The following is a 21,135-nucleotide window of genomic DNA, read 5'->3' as shown; positions in this document are numbered from 1 at the left end:
AAGAAAAATATCCAGAATTGATTGCAAAGGAAAAGAGATCTAAGATATCAGAAGGAAAAATGCTTTTAAGAGTGTTAAGGTGTCATTAAGGGGAATATTGGTAAACAGTACCAATTGTTCAGTGATTGAATTACCTTTATAGTGAAACAGGTCACACTTAATACCCTGGGGAACACCCTGATCTTGTTGATATGACCAAGTTAGCACATTTCTCTCTCTTTAACTGGGAAGACTTGGTTAGACAAAGTTTATTTAAAGGCATCTATAACCTGTAGGTTATAGACTCCTTTTAGTATGCTCTATCTTCAGACTGTGTCATAAGCTTTTTCATATTAAATAACACCAAAACCAGATGTTCTTGTTTCAGGAATGCATCTTATACAAGTTTCTAAATGGATCAAAATATCCAAAGTTGAATGAACAATGTCTATGAATGCTACCTGGCATATCAGAGAGAAGATTGTTGCTTTCTAAATACAAGAAATCTGGCATTAACCATTTTCTATAATATCTTACAAACACAGCTAGCTGAAAAGAGCAAATAGGTCAATAATTGTTTGCTTGTGGCAGATCCGTTCCTAGCTTTGGAATGGCAATGACAACTGACTTATGCCAAGAATCCAGAAACTCTTCCACTGTAAGTATTCTGTTGTGTATTAAGTGAAGGATATCTACAGAAGAGGTAAGATGTTTTATCATTTCTTAGTGGATTTCATCAGGACCTACTCCACTGGGGTGAGTCAATAAAAAGAGCTCTTTTTAGTTTTCTTCCTTAACAAATGGTTGATTGCTTAGCTCAAGCCCATTGGTAGAGAAATCTAGCCACTATTTCTCTTGTTACTCTTTCAATATTAAAACTTCTGGATGGTATGAAGCTGTTGCTCAGTTTCTGGCAAAATTTTCTCCAAAGTGTCTACAATTTGGGATCAGCAACAATACATCCATTATGGTGAAAAGCAGACCAACTGTGTGTTCTGTAATTATATTTCACTTACTGGATTTTATCCCATACAATTTTTGCACTGGTTGTTTGATTAATCTACAATGTAAAATGGATCCAAGATTGCTTTTGACTGATGACTCACATAACGTGCTTTTACTTGAGCACGTTTAAAAGCTATTAAGTTTGATGTGGCAGAGTATCTACAAAATATACCTCATGATTTTTTTTTTTTCTTCCATTACTTAATACCAAGGCTTTAGACCGCAGAAATTGAGATGATGTTTTTTGGAATTGAGGCTTCTGCTATCTGGAAAATACAATCTGTTACATACTTTGTTTTATTGATAGGTGCTTGACTGATTGTTTCAGCATTAAATTTTGCAAGATGGGAAAAATATTCCAGTCAGCATGGCCCATTTTCCACATGGGCATCCATGAAGACATTGTGCAAATAACAGGAAAATGATTACTTTCATAGTTCTCATTGATATGCCATGTGAGTAGTTGAAAAATGGCAGAGGAGCAATTTTAAGATCTATTGCAGGATCTGAGTGGGTAGGCATTTGGAAGAAAGTATTAAATTATTTATTCAAGAGGGAGAGGTCATTATTGTCAAAGATTCATTCAATGATACAAACTTCTCCATTTGTGTTGGCACTACCCCACAAGGTATGGGGTGTCCATTAAAGACACCCAGAGAGTATGGGCTGAGGTAGTTGCAAGATAAGGTTATCAAGATTGATTTCATTTAACTTAGCACCCAGTAGTAAATAAATTGAACCTACTATAATAAGCAGCCCAATGGATTGGCAAATCACAACTGCTTCTAGACTGGTATTAAGCTGGACATGATGGAAAGGAGTATAACTGCCCACTAGGATAACTACACACAATGAACAGGACAATTTACAATTCTATCCTTAATCTTAATTAAAGATTTCTATCCTTAATCTAAAATCTTCATATCACTGATCTTCCTACGAAACCCATGATAGTTCCATTGTAAAAATTTTCCTATTGTTTTGGAATTGTAGATGTCCGATTTCCAGGTCAAGGGCTAAGTTTTGTCAGGTTTATATTTATCAATTAATTTTGGGCAGTATGGATGGTGAGTGTCCATCTCTTCCTCTGGAAAAATATTCATTACATCTGATGTGTGAGGATCATTTGATAAAACAAATTTACTTTCAGTGGATATCCAAGTACACAGTTTTTTCTGTGGGCGTTTTGCTTTAAGTTATTTATCCTTGCCATAATTTCTTTCACAAGTGGGTCCGTATCGAGCAGAACCATTTTTGAAGTTATTTCTGAAGTGAAACTGTAAGTTGTGCTACTGATGCACTCCACAGAGAACTCGTGATGGAAGAGACATAGGAGTTTGAGTTGCTGTTGATATTTTCTTAACTGCCACCTTCTCAGCATAGAAGGATCTCAGGACAAGTATTGTAGTGGACAACTTCCTTTTTTCAATCCTGATATATTTTGTTCTGTTTTAATTTTTTGTATTTCTTTTTCATCCTTCCACTTCAAACATGCAGAGCAAGATTTGTTATCATGCTATTTTACTACCAAATTGGGAACAAGTGCACACAAACTTTAGTTAGGATATGTCCATGCTACTGACATTTCAAGCATCTCAGTGGATTACAGATGTAGAGTCTTACAGGACAGTTGAGATATACTGCTCTCTTAGAGATGCCAGAGGCTTAGGTGTATCACACTAAGGATGATGTTCCTGACTGGAACCAAGTGTCCCTATGTACCAGGATGCACTTCATATCTATCATTTCCTGAGCTTTAAGCTCTGAACATATCTCCTCATCAGGGAGATCCCATTCTGATATCACTTCTCTACAAGAATTGTTTTATGAGATGTTAACTGTGATTGGTATTTTACTCACTCATGTTGCTCTGAGTAGTTTTTCAGAATGTTGCTGACATGATGTTTCCACAAGGATCACCAAAATGTAGTTTCTTAACTGTTTTGCAAGAGCCTGCCAGTCCTTCTAAATGCTTTTGAATAAAGAAGAGTAACATTTTCCCTATTGGCTTTTCACCTGTTGTATGGATGATGAGAAAAATTTGAGGATGAAGTATTCATGCTCAAATATTTTTTGTTTGGTACAAATGCTCTCCACCCACCCACCATGGAGCTATACACTAATGCTCTCTGCCTGGCAAGCAATGACTGTGCTTGGGAGTGGATTGCTAGAGCTACCCTGAAACTATACCAGCACTAATCCACCTATGCTGGGGAGAAAATCAGCGAAATATTAGCGAGTTTAATAAATGTATTTTTCTTCTTGATGTTGGTTATACTATTTATGTTTATTATGGATAAAGAACAACACCTAAGCCTTTCTTTATGTAATTACCGTGATATTACTTTGACCTGTTGTATTTGATTTTTTTCTCCAGTCTTATAATGTCCAACTTCTACTACTTCAAAGGGAAGTTAACTTTTTTGTTTTCTTTTTTTTTTCTTTCTTTTTTTTAAACTATCCTCTCTTCCAGACTACCATGCTGCCATGTTTTCCCATCCGGTGCAACTTGTGGACACCCGGTCCTGGTAATCTTCCACTACTTTGGCCTCTGCCTCAGCAGAGGCCAAAGTAGTGGAAAACAGTGGATTCATCGGCTAGTGGGGCTCACCTGCATAAGTTAACAGTGTTGCAGTACATCTCCTAGTCTATGGTCCAGGGCTCAAAACTTGATGACTCAAAACCCACTCATACCTGTTTATTATGGATAGGTCTGGAGATTTTTCTTTAACAAGTGTTCATTTAATGAACTAATTTCAAGAGCTATTAAAGGAGTGATGCAGTAACAGTTTATGCTAATAAGTGCTCTTAAGAAAAGCACGGCCACAATCATTGCAGGACAGTCATATGTAGGACCCAACAAATTATGCAAAACCTTATTTTGTCATCTAAAAAATTTAATTGCCCAAAACCAAACATTTTTTTTCATGTTTGTGGATAAAGAACAACACCTAAGCCTTTCTTTATGTAATTAATTACCATGATATTACTTTGACCTGTAGTATTTGATTTTTTTTCTCCAGTCCTATAATGTCCAACTTCTACTACTTCAAAGGGAAGTATTCATTAGTATTCTAGTATTCATTTTACACAAATTATTGACTCTATAACCGTGTTATAAATAACTATTTTCCCGATGTTTCAACCTTCATATTAAGGTCATCATCTGTATACACACATATATACAGAGACAAGCTAAATTACATTTCACATAGTATGCTGAAGAGACAATGATTTGATGAACAGTTATTTTACTTGCCTCACCTCTAGAAATAAAATAACATTACAATAAATAAATAAATGAAATAAAATAAATTAACTACATCAAAGCTATATTCTGTTTAAGACAACATCAGACAAAAATTCTTTCATATAGATAGTTTTGTTACAGTAAAAATGATGTCCTAATTTAACATGACAATTGTTATATTAGATTTAGGATCCTGGATTACCTATGGTTCTATTTATAATTAATTCTTAGGGAGAAAGGTTAAGTGGACAGAATATGTGCCTTCCATATGCTTGGAATTTTTAGACCATCATTATTGTTAAGATTAGGGTGACTGATAAGAATCTCGCAGGCCTCCTTAAATTTACGTTCATACCATGTTTTGGTGTGATGCAGGTGCTTTTTCAGTCAATTCTATGTAAAGTGTTCAGGAAATGATCAGAAAGACCAGCTTGACCATAGTTATTATATTTCATGTGTCGTTTATGTTCTTTTTTTCTGATAGGAAATGTGCATCCTGTTTCCCCTATATAGTGCAAATTACAGGTGCAATGAATACAGTATACTCCAGGGTGGGCCAGAAGGGAGGGGATCCTTGGATGAGTTGAGTAAGTTCTTTAATTTTGCATGACGTTTAAAGGTGGCTTTAAGATTGTATTTTTGTAGTATTCTGTTTATTTTGTCTGACATCCCTTTAATGTATGGAATGGTTACAACTTTATTGTAGTCTTGTTTATTTTTGATTTTAAGTGAGGTCTTGTAAAGAATTTTGTTGATAGTATTTTGGCTGTAACTATTTTTTAGAAAGGTATTGCTGATAACTTTTAATTCATCTTTAAGTGCTTGTTCATTGGAGGAAATCTTCAAAGCTCTGTTTTTTAGTGTATTAATGACCCCTAGTTTTTGTGTTGGGTGGTGGCAGGAGCAGAGTTTGTGTATATATTGGCCAGTATATGTTGGTTTCCAGTAAACAGTAAAGGAAAGACTGCCAGAAGGAAGACATGTATCTAGAAATGGAAGTGTGTTCTGCTTTTCAATCTCAATTGTGAACTGTATGCATTTGTGTTGTTTGTTTAGATGGCTGAGGAAAGTGTCTAATGTCTGGTGGCCATTGGGCCAAATAGCGAAAACATCAACGTATCTAAGTCAGACTTTGGGTTTTAAAGAAGAGAAATCCAGAGCACATTGCTCAAAATGTTTCATGTAAAAGTTAGCAATGGGGGGAGGTAATGGTAAGACCATGGCTGTGCCTTCTTTTTGTAGGTAGAAAGCGTTTTGCCACACAAAATAGCCAGAACGTAGTACGTGCACAAAGAGTGCTGTGATATTGGGAGGGAATTTGTCCTGTTATAGAAAGATTGTGTGACACAATCCCTCCCGAAGAGAACTATATACTAAACCAGAATTGATTTCAAATGCCTTATGTAGATATACACATTGTCAGCTGAGCATTTGATCCAGCAGTGAATTCTTGGGTCTTATCTATATGGTCTTCAAATCACATTATTTGAAAGAAATCCCAAGATATATTTTTTATTTTTTTTTGTAAATCACCACATGCAAGAAATTCAAGAGTGAAACAGTTGTCAAGGTATTACCTTATCAATGCACTGCTTAACACCAACCATAATATTTCCTCCATATATTTTTCCATTTTTGCTCAGGGCTTTTTTTGCTTGAAGCTTAGACTGGTAATGGATATGCATCCAATTTCCAGAAGGGGCCATCTGCAAAATAAAACAATTTATAAAATTACCATGAATGCAATAATATCTGGGTACTTTTCTTAATACATAGATGTCAAAAATCAAATTTTATAAATTACACAATTCCCCATTATGGATCCTCAAGGGAATGTATGTATGTACAGAATAATAACCAGCAGTAAAACACAATTAAGAGTTCTTTTTCTTTCTTTCACACAATTAAGAGTTCATTACTATAGTCAGTTACATAAATATCAGGATGGGAGCTACGTCCATTCCTGAATGCTAAAACAGAAAAAATAAATAATAATGAATGTAAGATGAACTAATGTTGGCAAAGAATTAAGACAAAACTGCTGCCAGCACTTGTTACTTGATTTATAAGGTTTGCAATTGAAACACAATTAACAAATACAGGTTAATTTCATATTTTTACTTAATAAAATGTATAATAATAATCAACTGTTATATTTATACTAATAAAGAAATATCTGTAGACAATCATAATTTTAGGTGCATTCTTAATAGCCATTTATCAATGACGCTATTATTACAATAATTTAATTTAGAATTTTTGGCAAATGTTTCGACAATTGTTTTACCAAATTTGCCAATTTAACCAAAACAGTCCAATTATAGCAGAAACTTTATCAATCATCATTCCACAAAAAGGTGTAGTATACACATAACCAAAATATCATGATAGGATCCACCCTGCCTCCCTTTCTGTAGCACAGTTTACAGCTGATCCAACTTGAAATCTTAGCTAATTGATATGTTTATTGTTGAAGTGAAAACTATCATGATGCCTGTGACAAATTAACATTACTGAAACAGGGCTATCAAGTGTAGATGGTATTTTGTAAAAAATGCTATGTGTGCATAAAAGTTATAGTGCATACATAGATGTGTAAGAAGTACAGATAATTAGCATCACATGAAGTGGAGGTCGGATTAGTAAAGAATGATCCTACTGACATTTTACACGAAAAGCTGAACAATGTAGTTGTTAGGGAACACCTATTGGAGGAAGACTGTTAGAGAGAATAGAGAGAGGGAAATAGAAAGAGGAAAAGCAAGTTTTGCACATTTGTAGTTGGAATGTAAAGACAATTGGGCAACTACAGCTCATATTTTAACACATTTCCAATTCAGTGGAGTAGTCCATTACGTGCGTGAATAAAAGAGATGAAAAAGCTGCCTGTGAGAAAACAGTTGAAGTCAGTCAGAGAAGGATCATTTATCAGCTCTTCTCTGGACATCATTAAGAATTTTTAAGGATGTTTTTGGTACATTACCCTCAAACATTCAAATATTCTAAAGATGGTCAGATCTGTGAAGTTACCAGATGGATGGGTGAAAAGTGGTGTCATGAGAGGTATAATAATATGTTGTCTAATATTGTTACTACAAATGAACTGCCTAAAATTAAAACAACTGACATTTTAATAAAGAGCTTAAAGATCCATTTCTTTCAATAATATCTAGCAATGGAGAATTATTGCATATGACCGAACTGTTTGGCCAGATTTTTTCACCAAAAATGATTTGAACGAAGCTAAAACAAATACATTCACATCCTAAATCCTTGATTATATCAGAGTTATGCTGACATTTTTCTTTCTAAGCATACAGCTTTTAAACAGTTATTTCACAGATTGAGTGAACCTAACAGTTCATTTTTAGTGGAACTTCAGGTCAGCTACTGAATAATCTTGATATCACTATTCTGTTAGGTGTCTGGGAGAGAGGGGGAAATCAAACTAGTTCTGTAGAGAAGGCATGATTTGAAGTTAAGTGAAATTCTCTATGTGTATGGCTTAGAAAATAACCATTACTGTATGTTCCAGTAATGGTTCTCCAATGAATTCCAGCTCAACTCAATATGTTGAGCTGGAATTCATGCAAGAGCAGTATCTGCAAGTACCGCAACACCTATGGTAACTAGCTTTACTACTTTAATGATATCAAAAATCTCGAAGGCAATTCAAACTGATTTCAAGTTATATGTATATACGAAGGTGGTCTGTTCTTGGCCTAACAATGAAAAAACGAATTTATAATTTCAAAATTATTTTTATTTTTCAACATAATCTCCCTGAAGACTAATACATTTATTCCAGTGCCATTATCCAGTTCCTGTAGTTGTTCATAGGAAGATATGCAAAATACCCCACTACAGCTGCAATCATCTCTTGATTCGAAGAAAAACGCTGACTGGCGAGGAAGAGTTTTAGTTTTGGGAAGATATAGAAGTCAGAGGAAGCCAAATCTGGGGAATAGAGTGGATGTTCCAACAATTCATAGTGCAGATCCCTTAATTTTCTCATTGCCAAAACACCTATGTGGGCAGGTGCACTGTCCTGATGAAAGATGATTTTTTCCTTCTGCAAATCTGTCTTTTCTCACGGATTTTTTCGACTGGTCTGGTTAAAAGATCGGAATGATATTCCCCAGTTATTGTTTTACCCTTTTCAAGATAATTAATAAACAAAATGCCTTTGGCATCCCAAAACACCGATGCCATGACCTTTCCTGCCGATGGAACCAACTTTGTCTTCTTTGGAACTGAACAGTCGGCTTCTGTCCACTGTTTTGACTGCTGTTTGGATTCTTGTATGTAATGGTGAATCGATGATTCGATTCACAATAAATCTATGCACAAAATCAGTTTTATTCTTTTATAGATGTAGAAAGTATTTTTACCTTGGGTATAATTATGTTAAAGATACCAAGCAATTTTAAACCTGGTTTTACTCCATTTTTCACAAGTAAGCAAACAGACAAAAATGTCAAGTTTGCGCCTGCAAGTGATGCAAGACTAGCTGATCCTACAGGTAGTGCAAGACCAAGGCAACTCGTGGTAGAAGCGGAACAAGCTCCGATCACTAATCTTAATATTTACCCTTAATGCCAAAACACATCTCCAAGAAGGGGATGTATGATGTTTTGTATTAAAGGCAAGGGGCCACTTAGTGGCCCCTTGTTTTACATGTTCTTTTGAAATGCTTATAGTCTCAGCAATTTCACGCACTTTGACTCGCCTGTCATCCAATACCATATCATGCACTTGATCAATGATTCCTGGTGTTGTTACACTTTTTGGACGTCCTTCATGTGGATCATCTTCAAGTCTGGTAAGGCCATGTTTAAATTCGGCAGCCCATTTCTAAATCAAAAAAGAAGGAGAAGAGTGCCCATAAACTTTTATAAACTTCAAATGAATTTCTTTTGGCATTAAACCTTCTTTTACAAAGAATTTTATAAGTTCTTTGTAAAAGAACTTATAAAATTATTATAATTTTATATGGTTTTTTACAAAAAACCCATTAAAATAATGAGGGGATAATAAATCCCTCATTATTTTAAAGCCAGATATGAAACTCAGAGATCGAAATCTAAGAGTTTCATGCTGAAGAACTATCGGTGAGTCCAAGCGTGTCATCACCTGGGTAGTACAACACTAGGGCAACTCGTTGCAAAGGTGGAGCAAGCTCCATCACTATCCTTAATATTTTCTCATAATGTGAAACGCAGCTCCTAGGAGATGTACTATTTCAGGATTATTTCTACAATAAAGACCAAGAGGCTATTTTTCCGGCAGCGTAAATTAAGTTAAGGGGATAATAAATCCCTCATTATTTTAAAGCCGGATACGAAACTCAGAGATCGAAATCTAAGAGTTTCATGCCGAAGAACTATCGGTGAGTCCAAACTTAAGTCATCACCTGGGCAGTACAACACTAGGCCAACTCATTGCAAAGGTGGAGCAAGCACCATTTAAGTTTGGTTCACTTAAACTTTGGTATTCCAGGTCTACTTACTCACTGATGAGACATCAAAAGAGGTCGAAACCGGTCTGGTCAGTGACCTTCTCATAATGTAAAACAGTAATACATCTCCTAGGAGCTGCATTTTACATTATGAGAAAATATTAAGGATAGTGACGGAGCTTGCTCCACCTTTGCAACGAGTTGCCCTAGTGTTGTACTACCCAGGTGATGACTTACGCTTGGACTCTCTGATAGTTCTTTGGCATGAAACTCTTACATTTTGATCTCCACGTTTCGTATCCGGCTTTAAAATAATGAGGCATTTATTATCTCCTTAACGTAATTTATGCTGCCGGAAAAATAGCCTCTTGGCTCTTTATCAAAGAATTATATAATCGCACGATACTCAATTTTATCCATTTCAAGGGATACAGGCAACATTTTTGCTTCAGACAGCTGTATAAAACAAACTACTTGATAGAATAACTTGCAATTTCACATGGATGCTTATGCCAGATGTACCAACTTAAAAAAAAAAAAAAAAAAAACTTGCAGTCTTGCCATCTAAGGGCAAGGCTGAGAACATTTCAGACCACCCTCGTGTGTGTGTGTGTGTGTGTGTGTGTGTGTGTGTGTGCATCTCTATTTGCTCTAGACAATTTGCTTTACATAAATTGTTTGCTTTTTGCCTCCAATGATTGCATTATGAACAACTGTTACAGTTGTATTTTCTGCAACTGAAAATTTGAAAGAGGATGTTAGGACAAATCATTCATTTGTAAAAACAATATAATGCAAAAAATGAAATTTTTCAGGAAACGAGTTTGAAAGTAGCTGAAAGGTAATTGTGCAATAACATCACTATTCTCTCACAAGAATTCTCAAACTCACTTATGTCATCTTCCAATTCAATTCCAGTTCTTTCAATTTCTGCAGATAACTCAAAGAAGAAATTTTTTTTTTTTTAGTTATGTCATTCTTCTTGCAAATGAGCAAAATGTGTTTAATTAAATACTATGTTTAGTGTGCTACAAACTGTTTTGCTTCCGTGGGAAGGGAAGTGTTTTTCATTATGAAGTGCCATTCTCTAATTACATTAGTTGTTGCTAAACATAGTACAAGAGCATAAAATCTCTGTACTGCATTTAGTGATACAATAAAATTACTTGTTTTTCTTGCTACTGCTGTATAATCTCTCTCTTGAGGATGGAATTTTTTCACAACATAGGAACATTTTCATTCTGGTCTTTGAAAATAATGCCTATCTATTCCTGAATAAAAATGAATCCTTCTATGTTATTAGAAGTGGACTATGTCTTTTGATCTCCAACAAAATACTAGAGCATGTGTGATATCTATTATAAGAATAGTTTGCATGTGAAGTATCTTCACGACTGGGCTACTTGTATATAGAGGCTAATGACAGCACATCAACTGCCTCAGTATTCCATAATGCACAGCACACATCCTTTAGGGCACATATGCTATGATTATGGGAAGGGTCACTACAAAGACCAGTTATTATACACATCCTAAAGGATGTTTGCTTTGCATTATAGGCTACTTAGGCAATTAATATGAAGTCATTAGCCTCTATATACAAGTAGTCCAGTCGTGAAGATACTTCATGCACAAACTTTATTTGCTTACACTTGGATAAAGTGTAAGCAAATAGCCGGCCCGGCTGGCCAAGTGGTTAGAGTATCCGCTCTCCAGCCAAAGGCTGTAGGTTCGAATCCCGCTGTGAGCATGGATGTTTGTGATTGTCTGTTAAAACTAGTGGTGGTCGGCGGTAGATGGTGTTGGTGGCAGTCAGTTGGTGGATTGAGTGGTGGAGACAGAGCTGTAGAGCAGGTGCCCTCCCTCGATGAGGCCTTGGGCTCCCTGGATATGTCTAATAATAATAATAAAGGATTAAACCAAGAATATAATTTCCTGGCATCATTAATTTATAGTATAACTTAGCAAAAAAACTTTCAACTATATGAACAAGCAAATTCTGTATGAACATATCCAAACTCTCTTATGAACATATGCAGAACTGATTTCGAAAAGGTCAAAAGCAATGTATGTCATGGCTTCTGGTATGCTACAGGTATTAATTGTGCTTCTATCTCTTATGTTCAGATGGTTCTACTGCATCATTATTCAAGAAAATGCTAATTCCCTGCATTCTTATCCTCAAATGTCTACTCACCATTCTAAATGTGCAACATTAATGCCCATTTCAGAAATGAGTCATTTATTCCAATCGTAAGAGGGGCAACGACTCTTTACATCAAATTACTGCCCATTTCAGTTTGATTCTTTCTAATGTAAGGTACGAAACCATTAACATTTAACATGAACTACATGGAAATTTCTTAATTAATAAATAATTACCAGTATGGATTACTCCCATTAGTGATCAACATGTGATCTTAAAGAAAACATATCACCTGCCTTTGAACAAATGCTACAAAAAAGAATGGGAAAACTGAAATGATTGCTTTTGATATCTCAAAGGTATTTTGCAGGGTTTTCTACAAAGGACTATAAGTAAGTTCCCATATTGCCACAGAAGGAACACAGCATCTCCAGTTAGCTGCAATTACAATCTGTAGTTTCACTGAATAACATACATCATACTACACTTTCTTATTTGGAAGTTTTTTCCAAAATATCAATTTTTACAACCCAAAATTCTACTCTCCTAACAATTCTTCAATGGGGCAAGTGAAACCAGGATTTCAGATATGGCTTTTGTGGATATTATAGTGATTCTAGCGGATATAGCTGAAGATTTGCAGTATAACATTAATATTTGGTATGAAGAAACAAAGAAAATTAATATGACCATAAATATAAATAAAACTACTACAACAATGATCATGTCTAGAAACCAATCAAAACATATAATAAAAATTGAGAACAAGTCCACTTCTTTAAATACCTGGGATCATATGTACAAGAAGATGGTAGACTAGACGCAGAAATTAATAACAGGATAAGTACAGATACAAAGCTATTCTATGCAACGAAAAGCCCTTTCCCAGATAAGAAAGAAGTTACTCAAAATACCAAAATGGCAATGTACCGTTCAGTGTTTGTACCAACATTAACATACAGTTAAGAGTCTTGGTGTTTAACAACAGGAAACACAAATAAACTACAAACAATCGAAATATCTTAGAAAAGTGGTGCAAAAAAAAACAAGATTAGATTGAATAAGAAACCAAATTATAATAGAATCTTCAAGTTGCATCTCTGAACCAATTCATAACTCAAGTCCATATGAGGTGGTTTGGACATTTTACTCAAATGGAAGAAGGGAGAATAAATTATATATGAATGCCAGAAAATAGGAACAAGAAACATTGCCAGGTTGGTAAAAGGAAATTAAAGAAAAATTAGAAAAGAAGGGAATTAACTGGAAAGAAGCAGAAGAACAAGCCTTGGACAGGATGGCATGGAAACCTCTTTGGCAAAATCTTGACACTTAAAAGCATAAGTGATCACTGACGAAGAAGAGATCAATTTTGAAGAAAATTGTTGCTGGGAAGCTAGTAATAATGTAAATAGCTGGCCTAGTTGGCCAAGTGGTTAGCATATCTGCCCTTCAACTAACAGGTTGTGGGTCCAAATGTGGATGTTTGCGATTGTCTTTTTTTTTTTTTTTTTTTTTTTTGTGTTGGGAAAAGAATTTCATTGCATGGTGAGCCACACCACCCAGCCTATTGGAGACCTGAAGAGGCTTGAAAAAGTTCCATGTTTGTTCTCTAGATCAGTGTTTCCAAACTATGTAAAAAAATTAAATTAAAAAAAAAACACAAAAAATGTAAAATTAATAAAGTAGGGAAAGAATATGATTACTTCATAATGTGAGTTTCTTGGAATAACATATCAAGTATTTGACACAGTTTATTAAGCATAAATTTATTATACAAATCTAACACAAAGTAAGTAAAACAATACATATATTTTTTTTTTTTTTGCAAAAAATTTCAAATTTTATTATGTTCTTGTTCAACACGATTTGCCAACTACTTTCCTTACTATTTATAGCTGTTGCCAAATGACATATTGATGTTTTTATTACTTCACTCTCACCAAATTTCACTTGAGAGTTAATCTCTTGACCACAATTTCCTATCAAGTACTTGGCTGACATTTCTGAATCAGTTATCAAGCATCTTACTTTCTATTGGTTGCTTTAAAGAAGAAAGCTTTTTTGATCAATTGGAGAATAATTTCTATAATCTGCCCCATGAAAGAGAAACTCGCCAGTCAGATTTTCAGTAGCGTAGCTTTTATGGCATCTCTTGTATTGGTCACTTTCATCATACCATCAACAGGCACAAGTGATCCTGGACCGTCATGTGTGAAACAACCTCAGAACATCTTAGCTGGCAGTTTAGGAGCTTGTTGAAGGTGGGCAGGAGAAGTCTCAGCTGCTGATTTGTGAACATAGGGTACTTGCTTTCCTGGGACAAAGAAATGGCTCTCAACTGAGAATATGTCCTTCTTCCACTTCTCAACAGTTCAATCTTTGTACACTTTTGCCCACTGGAGTCTCTTTTTCTGCATAGCCTTTGTCGACAGTTGATTCTTTTTTCCTGATCCCTGCTTCCCATATTCTTTGACGTACTGTCATCTCAGAAACATTAATCCCACTAGATGCCAAGTCTCTAAGTCTACTGCAGACAATCTTGGATTCGTTTTGCTTTTTCTAACTAATAAACAATCTCGAGTAAGTGTAGTTTTCTTTTTTTTTTTTGCCCACATTTTCCTTTTCTATCAGGAGTAAAGGTATCTGTCTCTCTAAAACCTCTTTAAAATTGCATTAACAGTACCCAAACTAACACCACACTCATTGGCAATTTTTCTTTGCGTAATGGAAGCGTGCTGAAAAAGAGTATGTATTTTTGACGCTTTCTTGGATATGTATCCATTTTATAGCTGCACAAAATGAATAAACACTACAAATGTCAACTCATTTACATTATTACAAATGCACAATGCTATTAATAAACATCGTAGAGACAGTTATAACATGCAGCATTCAACCACAATTCAACCACCAAAACCAAAATGATTGTGAACTAAAACCAAAAACTTGATAAAAATTTGGCTTATTTGATTAATTTGTTTGCTACTGTAATTTACTTTGCAACAAGTGAAAAAACTATCTATAGCTCTCTGATCCATATTTTAATAATAATGTAATTCACTTTTAATTACTTATATATTGAACATATTTGATCTGCATTAATTTACGATTGGTATTTTCCTGGATCTGGTTCTCATTCATGTAACCTTGAAATTTCAGTAAGATAAATACTTCATTTTTCTTTACTTTGATATTTTAATTTTATTTTGCTGTTGATTTTTAGTCTTTTCTGAGATCATGGTACAAATTCCTTCAAGCTGCAAACTCTAAGAATGGAAATTCCAGGATGTGAAGAGACAAGAAAAGTGACTAAGGTTTTAAAGTAGATAATAGGAGCTAATAAGATTTATTATATGTTGGAGAAAATATTTAGGAAATGCTGTAATAGGAGTAAACTATTACAGGATTTTATATTCCAAGGTAGCACACTAATTACCTATAATGATAAGATTAGAGGTGAACAATGAAAAAAAATTGAGAGTTCCAATTTACTGGATGACCATAACAGTCTGGGAACATAGGTAAATATACATAAATGGTTTATTGATATTACATTATATGTTCAGTGTGTTGTCCTTCATTAGCAATGCATAATTCAGTGCACTGTGCAAAATTGTAATCAACACGTTGCTTTAGCACATCACATCAATCAATCCTTGCACATGCATCCATGTGGTGTTGCCTCAGATGATTTGTATCTGATTTTTGTTGAATAAATGTGTGCCTTTAGCAGATCACAGAAGTAATCAAGAGGGTTCAAATCCAGCAAGCATACATTCCATTTCACTTCACATAGCTGCATTGAACAGTCTAGTTTTGGAAATTAGCATCCAACCGGTCTCTGATCACTCTGGAATTGGGATGGTGTGCCATTCTGTTAAAACTAAACCAGGTGACCTTCCTCTAGCCTGTCAGGTGCAAGCATTAATTGGTATCTTAACATGGTAAAATATATCTCGTCAGTTATATGTTACCTTCAAAGAAAAATAATCCCAAGATTCTTCACAGGCCACTCCATCACCTTGTGCTCCTTATTTGGTAGGGGAGAGAAATCCAATGCTGATTGTCTTGTGACCAATACCACAGGTCAGTTTGTTGATCTCACTATTCACATAAACAGTAGCTTTGTTGCTGAACAGCACACAGTCTTCAGAAAAACTTAACTCTATCCAGAAGATCAGAGAACCATGCGCACATTTCCAAATGAGTCAAGATCGTCCCCAGATAAACAATGTGGGACTTTCATCTTGTACAGGTGAAGGACATATCTTTAGAATAGTATTATGAAGCACCCTCAGTTTCCTGTGCATTCAGCAAGTTGACTTCTTTGGGCTGGCTATTACCTTTGCTATGGTCATTTCCTTCACCTCTTTGGAAAGAAATGGTTGTCCACAACTCGTTTTTTTTTTTTTTTTTTCTCAATACACTGCCTTATATCCTTATATTTTTGAACCAGCTTTCCAGATGTGCTTTGGGGACAGCAACTCTTCTGGAATGAGATGCATTTAAGTGGTATGCTGCTTGTCAGTATGACCAGCCTTCATATCTACTGATATCAGGGTTAGTCATATCCACTTAAAAAAATATTATGTACTTCTACTTAAAAGAATATTATCCATGTTTCAAGACTGTATGGCCACTCTTTCTAGTAGTGGTGAAATCCTTATGTAGGCTTTCTCAAAATGGGAAGAAATCAGCAATGTAAAAAAAAAAAAGAAGGATATTGAATTTCGAAAATTCCTGCTGGTTTTTATAGTGAAGTCAATTTCACAATGAACATGCACATGCCAAATTTGTTAACATCATTAGTACAAATTGAGTCATCTCCCCAGGATGCAGAGACATAGCATGTCTATTCTTCTTACAATTAATAAAATAATAAATTAATAATAAATTAATAAAAAAAAAAAAGAAGGATATTGAATTTCGAAAATTCCTGCTGGTTTTTATAGTGAAGTCAATTTCACAATGAACATGCACATGCCAAATTTGTTAACATCATTAGTACAAATTGAGTCATCTCCCCAGGATGCAGAGACATAGCATGTCTATTCTTCTTACAATTTATCTTGTTGTATCAAGTGTGCCATTGTAGATCTCGGCACTCCAGTTATTTCCACCAGACAAGGATAACTGGTATTAGGCAAATATATTTTTATCAGGTCCAGTAAGGCGATTTTTTTGGCTAGTGACATATCTTTATTTGGCATCTTGGTCCATCTATCTGTTCACTGGACATAAACAGATGATGTATGGTTACTCAGATGCTTGGTGATATGTGCCACACCAGAGTCCTCACCATGTGGTCCTGTTGGCATCTTGGTAAGGTCCAAAATTTTATAAAAATTATCAGGAAAAAAAAACTGATTTATCTACTTTTCTGATTAGGCATTGGCTTAGCATGAAAGATGACACAAATGCACACTAGTGCTAGGTAGAAATTGTCCCCATTTCAGATTATGTAACATATTACCCCAAGGTAATATATTACATAATCTGAGTCAGTGAGAAAAGTGATGAGTCAATTACAAGCTGCAGTTTGGCACAGTATGATCCTTGCACTCCTTGTGCCAATAAGTGTTAAGGCAACTAACCATTTATAAGCGATTACCTCAGAGGGATAATCATGAGTGCTGCAGCTCCTTTCCAAAATAAACAGCTTGTTGCCCCAAATAAGTGGGGGAAAAAAAAACTGTGGTAATTTTCTCGATTTGGTTTTGTTCTTTAAGATTTGTCCTAAATAAATGTCTTCACCCAATTAACTGGATTTTGTGTACATATATGCATATATATATATATATATATATATATTGATTTGATTTTTTGCATAGTCCTAAAACCTTGCACTAGAGGATGGAACTTATCCAAGCCACTTCAGGTCATCAGTAAGTAATCAAAGGTCTCACACTGGGCAATTAATTTCATCTCCCACCCAAAGACGATCAAATATCCATTCTCAAGGCAAAACTCTAACAAACAGCTTGTTGTTTGAAGAGAGGATGTGTTATCAGCCAACCAGGTAAAAATAGCTTTGCTTGAACAAGCATATTACTTTCGCCTTCTCTAAATTTTCCCAACACATATCCATGTTTGGTATTCATTTCCGACTTCGCAGTTTCAATCTCCAAAAAGGACTAACTTTTTCCCATATTTTTCTGTCAGCTGCATTCTCTACTGATTCTAAAAATAATTCATCCTTAGTGAAATCTTCTTTCTAGCCATAGATCCATATAAGTCTCATTGTCCAATTCCCTATTTTGTTTCCACATCATTACTTCATGTCAATCAAGATTATCCTTACATTTCATGTTCAGTCAATATATACTATAGCATATACTTCTCAAGAAGTATATGCTATAGTATATATTTCCTTTCTCTGATTATTGCCTGAATATTAGACCTTGTATATTTATTAATTACAGAATTTTATAATTAATTACAAAAATTTCTTCTGTAGACTGAAATCTACAAATGTTATTCAAGAAAAAAAAAAAAAAAAAAAAAAATCAGAATTTGTAAACAAGAACCACTCCTTAGACATTCAGTGGCAAATGCTCAAGAAAACATTGATCCAGAGAGGCAAGTAGTGAGATTGTTTACATGGATAGAAAAATCAGAACTCCATGGTGGGCTCAGTAAGTTAGAGGCAGATGGGAAAAGAAGAAAGTCTATCAAACGTTTCTCACAAGTTACCTTGTGCATTGAGAGAACATGGTGCTTCACTTTCTTACATTTTTCTCTATGTAAAACTTTCCCAACAAGTCATGGTAAGACTTCAGTAAATCATCATCAAATTCCTGTCTTGAACCCTCAAGGGGTGTACAGGATAGTACTACATGAAAAATTAACATCATTATTAAACTTCCTATCTACAATTTTCCTCCAAATCAATCTGTTATGTGTCAAGACTCCAACATTATCAGATCTTATATTTCTATCTCCTAAGGCACTTCTTACCATATCAATCCACCTATATCTTGATCTTCCTCTGAGTCTTTTTCCTGTAAACTTCACAGAGAACACTTGTTTTGCTAATCTTTCGTCTCCCATTCTGTTTAAGTGGCCATACCGCCTGAGATTAGCTCTGCTAACGCATTCCTGGATGCTGACAATGACAAGTTCTTTCCTAATATCCTCGTTTTTAATATGATATTGCCATTGACACCACTGTTCATGCCCCTAATCTTTCTCAGGAGTCTCATATCTGTGGTCTCTAGTTTTTGGTCAAGTGTTTTTCTTCCAACCCATCTCTCAGACCCACAAGTTAAAATTGGTTTGAACACTGTTTTGTATACAGCTAATTTAGTGTTTTGACTAATTTCTCTCTTATTCCATATAAATTTATTCAGTTGACTTCTTACTATTACAGCTTTGTTGATTCTGTTGTCTATTTCTATATTTAATTTACCATCTTCACTAAAAATCGTCCCTAAGTAGCTGAAATGTGTTACTTGTTCAATGCAGTTGATATTTTAAATGCTTCTGCCTATTTTCTTTGTCTTATTATTATTATTATTATTATTATTGCTGACCTTCATACCATATCTATTACAACAGCTATTCAATGTAGTCAGGGAATCTTGCAGACTTCTAGCAGATTTATTTAGAAGTATAATGTTGTCTGCATAAAGCAAACAGCTGAGATTAACATCTCCAATTTGGATATCAGATTTAATACCACTTTTAATGTGATCCATATAGATAATGAATAATAGATGGGATAATGTACATCCTTGTCTGACATCAGATTTAACATTAAACCATCTTCCTGTACTTCAATTCTAACTGATGACTTACTGAAATATCAACTCAAATAAATGCTTAGTGTTGCTTGATATAATGCCCTATTGACACCATATAACTAACGTTTTGAATAGCTTCTCTCTTGGCATCCATCTTGTCATATGCCTTTTCCAGATCAATAAAACTTAAATACAGATCTTTGTTATATTCCCATGACTTCTCAACTATTTCTCATAAAGTGAAAATATGATCCTGACAGCCAATATTTGGCCTGAATCTAGCTTGTTATTCACCAAACTTTTCTTCCACAATCCTTCTCAACCGTTTCTCAAGTGTACTTGCATAAATCTTACCAGGAATGCTCAGTAGGGAAATACCTCTGTAATTCTCACATTCAGTTTTATTTCCCTTTTTATATATGGGTACTATGAGAGCTCTACTCCAATCTTCTGGAATTTGTCCTTCTGAACTATGCAATGCAGCCACTGCAAGATTTATATCTCCATACTTGAGCATTTCTGGCCAAATATCATTTACTTCTGCTGCCTTTCCATTTCAGGCCTTGGAATGCTTTTTCTACTTCAAGTATAGATATGTATTCTTGACTGCATTCCTGTTGAGTGTTTTGTTTACCTCTGTGTGATATCACTGATTGTTTCATTTAGCAATTTTTCTAAGTAATTACTCCATACTTCAAGGATATCTTTTTCTCCAGTTTTCATGTCACGTTTAATTCCTTTTGCAGCATTCTTTCCTCCATTTCTGAGCTTCTTCAACAATTTCCAGAATATTTTGCCACTTTCTTGATATTTATTTTCTATATTCTTACCAAAGTCTTCCCATGACTTTTGTTTAGCTAGTTTTACACAATGTTTAGCTTTCTTATATTTGTCCCTGTATTCTCTAACAGCACAAGCTGACATATTTGCTGGACCAGGAACTTTTGATATGCTTTCTTCTTTTCCTTCAGTGCCTCTTTAACTTCCTGTGAAAATCAGTAGTCCACCATGGAGTTCTGATTTTTCTATCCTTGCCACATACTCTCTGGCTGAATCAATCAATGATTCAGTGAATCTCCTTTGGGGCTTGCCACTGAATCTCCAAGGTTTGGTTCCTGTTCTCAAAGTGTTTCATTTTTTCTTGAATACTGTTTATGTATTTTAGACTACTCTTCACATCTGAGATCTGCTCAGTTTTTATTCGCTTTAAGACTTTCTTACATTGTTCTTCTTTTCAATATGAAATTCAATTTTATCCTGCTCGTGAATAAATGGTAATCACTTCCAATTTCAAATCCTCTGTACACTCTGGTGTCCTGCACTAGGGAGAAAACATCACTATCGACAATAACATAGTCAATGAGAGAGACTGTTCTTATTCCTTGCCACTTCTCTCCAAGTGAATTTGTGTGCACTTTAATGTTGGAACATTGTGTTAGTAATAACCAGTGCATGTTCTGAGCAGAAATCCAACAGATATTTGCCATTATTATTAGCTTACCTTTATTCTCCAAATTTTCCCAAAATATTTTTGTATGGCTGACAATCATTT

At 34.8% G+C, this 21,135-nt stretch overlaps 1 protein-coding gene across 1 annotated transcript in view; it reads right to left on the bottom strand.

Moving 5' to 3' along the window:
- Nup35 (nucleoporin 35) overlaps positions 1–21,135 on the bottom strand; it is a 216,224-nt gene that overhangs the window by 57,292 nt on the left and 137,797 nt on the right. The window contains exon 9 of the mRNA XM_090407437.1: positions 5,812–5,940. Within this exon, the coding sequence (XP_090263563.1) occupies positions 5,812–5,940 (129 nt within the window). The remainder of the gene's footprint in view (positions 1–5,811; positions 5,941–21,135) is intronic.

The sequence above is a fragment of the Typopeltis vanoorti genome, chromosome 17, assembly GCF_054136105.1.
Source record: "Typopeltis vanoorti isolate ZY-2024b chromosome 17, IOZ_Tvanoo_1.0, whole genome shotgun sequence".
NCBI classification, from domain to species: domain Eukaryota; kingdom Metazoa; phylum Arthropoda; class Arachnida; order Uropygi; family Thelyphonidae; genus Typopeltis; species Typopeltis vanoorti.
Note: the sequence above shows the minus strand (reverse complement) of the source record. Positions and strands in the feature narration are given on the sequence as shown.